This window comes from Pelodiscus sinensis, chromosome 1 (assembly GCF_052426305.1).
Source record: "Pelodiscus sinensis isolate ZL-2025 chromosome 1, ASM5242630v1, whole genome shotgun sequence".
Lineage (NCBI taxonomy): Eukaryota > Metazoa > Chordata > Testudines > Trionychidae > Pelodiscus > Pelodiscus sinensis.
Window position 1 is genome coordinate 43,976,113 of NC_143052.1, and position 8,262 is coordinate 43,984,374.

Below are 8,262 nucleotides of genomic sequence, written 5' to 3' on the forward strand. Positions count from 1 at the left end.
TGCTGCTTCTTTGAAATGCCACTGACCCTGGGCTATATGCTGCGCTGCCGCTTTGAAACACCACGTGGAGTCTGCTGACCCCAGGCACCATGTGGCACTGATGCTTTGAAATGCTTGAGTCCCCCACTGGCCCCATGCTCCAAAGGTGGAGGCACCCTTATCAACTACGCAAATTGCATTGACTATTCGATTAGCCAGTTAATCAAAATTTTACATCTCTATCCAGCACACTTGTCATTTCAACATGGTGCCACAGTTGCTTTAGCAAAAAATACAAATACTATTGAGTTTTGTTGTAGTTTTTTAGTATCTTTAAATATTTTACAAGGAATCATTAATTTGATTGAAAATAATTATTTACTAGCTCCAAACTAATTCATGAGAATGCCAAATAATTGCGGTATTTTTATGGGGTTGAACCTGAAATGGGAATTTGGAAATCAAGGATTGTTCCCCTTGATGCCAATCCTAAATTAAGATTCACCAAATTGTAATGTTCTCGAACCTCTTTCATCCAGCAACATTAGGAAACAGATTATGTTGTATTATGGAATTTTCCAGACTATGGGTGTTCACCATAATGAAGGGTAGACAAAGGCTATTACTAAAGCTTTTGTATGTACAAACCATTGGAGAGGACTGCACACGAAAAACATGTAATAAAATAAATCCTGAATGCACTGTGTTTAAATTGTAATTAGAGGTGAGTGTGAGAGGTATGAAAGGGAGAGATGGTGCAGGATCGCGCTGGGGGTGGGGTCACAGACTCTGGGAGGGCCATGCAGGGTCCAAACCCTGGATGTTGTCAGATCACGGACACCCAGATTAAGAAAATTGAAATGTAGTTCAATATTTATTACATAGGGAATTTTTCAGGTAAGATTGACATCCATAAATGTAAAGAAATACCTAGTTCTTTAGCATTCTTCCAAAGTAATAAGTAATTTTATAAAACAAAATTATAAGAATCCATTGTAAACCTCACATCAATAAACCTCAATATTTACACAGAAATCCTGTGTATGATTGGTTATGACCAGAAACTAGAAAAATGGAAATTGCATATTATGCACTATTTCCTAATGTGTACGTTCTTCTAACAAAATAATTTGACAGCACAACTTGATTTGATTAATTCAAAAATATTGAAGTCCTTACTTAGACAAAAATCTTCTAAAAAGCCAGTATCAATTTTGCCTGATAAATTACCTTTGAATTTAGCCTACACAAAAATCTCTCCAACCAACAATCTACTTCTGGGGTGAAATACAATTATTTCTGAAAGAGCATAGCAAATCTAAATAAAAGTTTAGGTTGGGAAGTTAGAAAAATTTGGAATTTCTGAGAGAATTGTTGCATCCAAAATCACCCACACTATTTCAAACAGACAGTACCTGGATTGTGCATAGAAGTCTCCTATCTGACTATTAACATAAGAACATAAGAACGGTCATACTGTGTCAGACCAAAGGTCCATCTAGCCCAGTATCCTGTCTGCTGCCAATGGCCTATACCAGATGACCCAGAGGGAGGGATCACAACAGGTAATCCTTTTGTGATCCCTCCCCTGTTTCCCACTTCCACAGAAACAGAGGCTTCAGGCACCATTTCTATCCATCCTGGCTAATAGCCATTGATGGACCTAACCTCCATGAATGTATCTAGCTCTTCTTTTAATCCTGTTAAAGTTCTAGCCTTCATCGCATCCTCTGGTGATTTAACCAGGCCTAACCTTGTTAAATTAACAAAATAAGTCACATTTTGACATAGTTTGGGGTAAAGTAAAAAGTAATCACCCTGTCTTTTTCTAAAATTGCAATGGGATTAGTATTTTCCACCTATGACTCTAAAATGAATTTATTTTTATCAATAATTTGTATTCAATAGTCACCCTACACTGTACTTATCCACAAAAGTACTGTATCACAAACAGAACCTCACAAACTCACTGGAGCCAAGTTTGACCTTCAACACTAACCTCTTTCGAAAAATTCCCTATTTTGAAAATAACTGATCTGCATGTTTTGCTTATTTAATACTGCAAGCCCTCTTTTCCTGGCAATTTATTTTCTGAATGTGGAACTCTTGAAACGTAGTCAAAAAGGTGACTTGTCTTTATGAGAAAAGAAGCTTACTGAATAGACAAGGGATTCTTCATGCTGAAAAGCAATATAAAATGGTGTAAGAATCAAGCTATTAACTGGAAGAAATGGGTTCCGGAACTAACTCAGACTTCCAGTCCCTAGGGGGAATATTGAGAAGCACTGCCCATTTGGTGAGAAATTGAAATTGCCAGCAAAAGAACAGAATCTGCTCACCCATAAATTCCTAATTAGAAGAGTCATGTTGGGAAGTGGTCACTTAAATAATGAGTGCATGAAATGAAGAAAATAGCCTTAATTGGAGGATAGGCAATACACATAGTTGCTTGTTAATGTACTAATCATTTGATAATATTGTTAATTTGATTATATTCAGGATATTTAAACTATCTCCACATAATTTGTATTTAAATTATTTTTTCCTTCAGGAAAAAAAACAAACAAAAATACATGTATACAAGTTTAAGTAGGGCTGCCTAGCATGGCTTTGAAAACTTTGCTTTTACATCGCATGAAAATGGGGGAAATTACTGTGCCAGCTAGTTTATATATCACATGCAAAAAATATATATAGGATAAATATTGGTTTACACATCAGCCAGAGTTCCATAAAAATATTATCAGTAACTTCTGCATAACTTTTCAGATATACTCATATTTATAAACATATATAATACTGTATATGTGGATACTTTGAAATATGAATGCATTTGTATGCAGTATTTTACACAAATATACAAAATGATGAAAAAAATTACCTTAAAATTCATGTCTGTGTTTTATCTTTTTTTTCCCCACTTAACTAAATATATCCATAGAGAGCATGCAATAGGAGAAGTGCATGATCTTAATTTAAAGCAGAGTTAATAATAGAAGATCTCCACTGTGATATCATCAATTATAAAATACATTAAATTAATATTTAGGACACAACAAAAGTATCAATACAAGAAATTTTATCTGGGCAATAGGGCATGGTTCTGTATTCTTTACATAGTCCAAATCATACTGAAACCAAATTAGGTTGTGAATATGCACATAATGTATAACTGAGTCCATAGGGATCATAAAAGCAGACTTGATCCAAGCCTTTCGTGTTTGCACATCCATTAATTACTAATTATTAAGGGTACATATCAATGTACAATGCAGCAAATACAGTACAATTATCTCATTACAAATAAGAAGCTTAGTGAATGTATCTCCATCACTCAGCTTTGGAAATAAACCCATTGAACTCAAAATAATAACAAAAAATGAATTATTAAAACAAAACTATTTTCTATATTGATTGATAATGGCTTGTTACTCTGATGCTAGAGATTAGATTGAAAGCCTATTCCTATGCTATCAAGTTATTTTAAAATAAGTTATTTTGAAATAACTCCTGAAATAACAATTTTGAAATAAGTTTATTCCTCTTCACAAACAGAAGTTATTATTTCAAAATAACTAGCCCATTATTTTGAAATAACAGGCTTGGTTGTGTGGACACTTGCTTTGTTATTTCAAAATAAGGGGAGTTATTTTGAAATAACTCCCCAGTGTAGACATGCCCAAACTGAGCAATTCATTGCACATAATGAAAACAAAGGGATAATTTACTAATTGGAAGGTTTCCTTATTGGATTTTGAGGGAAGGAGGATGGAATTTAATAATGGCAAAGTATAGATGAGCTATATTTCTAGTGATTTTTATATACATTGGGGAAATCATCTGTAAATTTTCAGAAGTAAGAAGAGGGCACATAGAATCAGAAAACAATCTCCAACATGTTCAGATAGACTTAATATTTAAATCACTTTAACTCAAAATTAAATCCCTCTTTATAATATGATTTGTTAAAATGTGTTTCTGGTTTTTTAAATATTTTCTCCTCTTCGGTTATTTATAGACACCAAATGATTTTTCCACATGACAGAATAGAATAAATTCTGCAAAATCTTACAGCTCATTGATCTGAGTTACATGAAATGTATCAGTAAGTCAGAGCAAACTTGACATGAGAGTGAATTAGTTGAATAAATGCAATTACAAACTGTGTCAATGATTTTGACACAGGTCATGGTAAAAATGCCATAAATAATACAGAATGTTGTTTAGAGCTTTTTTTTATAACAAAAATAAGAATTTAGGAGGAAATTCTTATTCTGACTATAGAATAATGTTTGCACAAAATCACATAGTGCCAAAATTGGGTGGATAGCTGTATGGATACCAGAGGAACATCATCATACTCTGCAAGTAGTGTCATTGAAGAACTGAAGTAATTGTTACTATTTGAATAAAGCCTTACAGCATAAGGAGCCCCAATGATTTGAGTTTTTTGCCTTCAGTGGAACAATTTTTAAGTAAGGATATCAGAATCAGGCCATTATCGTTTTCCAGTAATACTATAGATGAAACCCCTGCCCTGTACTCATTCCCAAAGGAACAATTTAGCCTTAGAGTTTTCTTTCTCCTGTTCCTCTTCTATGAGAATTTCTAAACGGTAGGGAGAACCAAGCTTTATGCAGTTTTTATAGATTAAGCATCTCATACTCTTCCCATTGAAGTGCATGGCAAAACTCTAAAGATCTGGACTCCAGAACTCACTTCCCTTGAAATATGAGAGAATATCACTGTAAGGTAGTTGAATTCCCAGATTGCCACTACATTTTTTGAAATTACAAGCAAATCAGGAACACGGTTTTCAAGAAAGTTTTCAAGAAAATTCTCTATATCTCCCTGAGGATAAGATGATAGATTCTTGAACCAGCATGCACAGCCTTCAGGATGAAGATAACAGTCTACCATGCTCATCAGCAACATTGCGTTCACAAAATAAACTGGCACTGGGGCAGGATAACAGAATGTGTAGTAACCACTAGCCCAATACAACCCCCCCCCCCCCACAAAAACAAAAAAACCTTAGGACCTATAAAATTCACTAAACCCAATGATTCAAGTCTTCATTGTGAGAAAGCAAAATTTAATTATATCAAAAGTCTAAAAAAATGTAATCTGCCAGGCAAAGAGTAACAGATTAGAAGAATTCTGGGTTGTAGACAGAGGGAAGAATATATTCAAATGAAATCTGATTAAAAACAGTCTAATAACTTGTACAGTGTATTCATTCATGGGAACAATCACATCATTCAGCATGTTATGCAGTCTGGCTCATCAGTCCTCAGAATGAGCTACCATTGAGACTAAATCATCCATCACCTCTAAGAAGAGTGACCCCTTCAGGTCAGGTTTGAAAACAATGGTGAATCTGTCAGGAAAGAAAAAAATGAAGCAGCATCTGGTATTACACCTGATGTGTGAATTACAATTTCTGATTTCTAGTACTGGCAGAACTTTTGTATTTAAGAGTACAACATGCTCACACAAGCACACTTAGAGTGTTAGAAAGTTACATTATAAACAAAACACATTATTTCCACTAAGACACAAAAGAAAGCACAACATTTGTTTAAGGAAAGAACATTTCTATTACCCTAGAGTTCAAGTTTTACTTAATACCTTTTCCACTGTTTATAATATGGCATTACTACATTAACACAGAAGACAGACAAACCCCAATAATGTCGCTCTTCTGCCCTTACAAGCAGATCTTAATTCTTAATTTTAAAATAGGAATTTTCATTACTACACTGTATTAGGAAGTAAGTTAGGAATATATGAAAGCTCTTATAAAAACTCAAGTATATTTTGGTAGTTCATACTTTGCCATACTTTACTGGCAACATATATAATGGTCTATTTATTTAAATTTTATTTTAGAATAACAAAGGGGAAGTTAGAATTAACATTAAAATTTGAATAGTGCCTATCAAAAGTTAAGAATGTCTTAATAACAAATGAAATAGTTTTAATTAAAGGTCAGTTGCACACATCAAATTTATAGACAAAGCACTTACAAAGAGCTTTTTGGAGAAGGAATTCAAATGAGATTCTTCATATGTCAAATCATAAAACAGTATGAGCAGTTCAACTATAGTGAAATTGATTGCACCGTTAGCACACGACACTGATCTTTGTTTATAAAGATTTACTATGCCCGAAGCAGCACCACCTATTGGATGCAAAATGTAGGTTAATATCTACTTTAACAAGAGAGCTCTACTATAAAACTGGTTTTGCAGACAGATGATGATGATGGAAGATCTTATTTTCATATAAGTATGTGAAATTAACAACCAATATTTTCTAGTATTTTGGCAGGAGCTAATAGCATCACAAATAAGGTTATATATAAATATATATATAAACATTTTAATTTAATACATATGACAAAGTATTGAAGGCAAACTCTTCTAATAATATGACCATTCCTTTAATATTTGTTTTAGAGCAATAGAAAGGAAATTTCAGGATTCTCATGATGCACAGCTGCATGAATCTGAATGTGTTTAAAATTAATTTGGTTATGTAAGTTGTCTAGCTAAAAATCAAAATACAAATACTGTGTAAAGTAAGGGTGTAACTTGAATATATTAAACGTGACTATGTTAACTAATGCATTTTTGCGTTTAAAGATATCTGTATCCCACACATTTTAGGACGATGAGTGAATTAATCAGCTATTGGATAACTGTCTTCTTTTTAGACTAGACGTAGAACCCAGCACTGATACTCTTAAATGTTAATTGCCTAAACTGGCAGCTGGCTAAAATAAAATAGAACATCTCATGCACTGTCCAGGCAAGCTGTTGCTTGTTGTCTACGCTGCCTTGAATTCTCTTCCTCTCATTTCCGATGTGAAACATTTTCATGTGAGTGCATTCTGTCGAGCTGGGGGAGTGAATGGCTGGAGCACAGTTCCGTCGAAGGATCCTGGCTGCGTGGCTAATGGCAACGCGAACCTAGTGCTTTTGGTGTTAAACGCCACTTCTCAGGCCAGGGCGTGGGTGGGACTGTGAGCGATCCCAGCCAGCCCAGGCTGTCTCTGCTGCTGCTGGGGGCTCGCATGACTGTAGCTTGCATCCATGGAGCCCAGCAGCAGCAGCAGCGGGAGGCTAAGGTGAGGAGGGAGAAAGAAACGTTCTCGTCCATGATACCGACAGCATGTTGTTTCCATGGTGTGAAAGTAAAGCAGGCTCTGGTGGGGAATGGCACTAGCCAGAGCCCACAGAGGCGCAAAGTTGGCTCCAACCCCCGCTATTATGAAGGCATGCAAATCTCACTCACCCGCTCGGAGGACGCAGACGAGCTGGATGCAAGCAAGCAAGCGCCTTAGAATTAGCATTTCCACACCGTCCGGTTCCCCCTTCTCTCGGTGGCTCTCTGCGCCCAGGCAGCGGCACCTCTCCTCACTGGGGGACTGGCGTGTGAGTCTCCAGCCTCGCCTTTTAAACGCTTCCCAGTCGAGGAGGAGGAGGAGGGGGCGGGTGGGGGAACGGGCCTTAATGCCTGGCGGGGGGACCTAGCAGGGCCAGACTTGGTGCTGCATCTCTGGGACTTTCGCTCGAGCTCTCCAGCCTGCTGCTCCCATTCAGCCGGCAGCGGCGGAGCTGCCTAGGGTGCGTGCGGGAGAGAGGGCGAGGGAAGGCGCGCGACCGCGCGCGAGGGCGGGGGCGCGCGCCCAGCAGTGCAGAAGCGGCAGGGGGGAGGCTCCCACTCGCGGCGTGGGGGGGGGGAGAGAAATGGGCGCGCGGGGCACCTGAGGCTGCAGCCAGCGCGTACCTGGGGCCCCTGCTGCGCGTCTGCGGGATGGGATCGAAGCGGAGGGGAAGGGAGGGATCTTGCCCCTTCAAGCCAGATTAATATGCACCGAAAACCAAGCGAGCCAAAGCGAGCTCGGGGCGTGTGGCTTGGCAGGGGACAGCAAGGATGAGCTCCATGCTGTGCCCCCTACAAGTGAACCCCACTGAGCCTTGCAACCCCTAGCGACTTCAATCGGGCTACATAGCCCGTCGTATGTCATGTAAAAGGGGCGCTGCTGCACCCCCTGCCTTGAAGTGGTTTCCATTATATACAGGACTTGCAATTTGGTTCAATGGCTCTTAGCACTCCTTCTCTACACATTGTTCCTGCGCCCTATAAAATGAGCACCTGGACCATCCTATAATTCAGCTAGTGGTCAGGAGCTCTTTAAACAACACTCAAACCCTGCCACTCATGCTTAATTTGTGCCAGGGATTGCAAGGACTGAACTCTGGCCCCTGTGCACTT

At 38.2% G+C, this 8,262-nt stretch overlaps 1 protein-coding gene across 6 annotated transcripts in view; it reads right to left on the reverse strand.

Moving 5' to 3' along the window:
- PTPRZ1 (protein tyrosine phosphatase receptor type Z1) overlaps window positions 1–7,650 on the reverse strand; it is a 188,144-nt gene extending 180,494 nt beyond the window's left edge. For 3 of the 6 annotated variants that reach the window (XM_014573372.4, XM_089779120.1, XM_014573369.4), the window contains exon 1: window positions 7,279–7,649. In XM_014573372.4, the coding sequence (XP_014428858.3) occupies window positions 7,279–7,336 (58 nt within the window). In that variant the 5' untranslated portion in view covers window positions 7,337–7,649. Of the gene's footprint in view, window positions 1–7,278 lie in introns of all 6 variants that reach the window. The other 3 variants (XM_089779119.1, XM_014573371.4, XM_089779121.1) reach the window with 3 other exon arrangements.
- Between the last annotated feature and the right edge of the window lie 612 nt (window positions 7,651–8,262).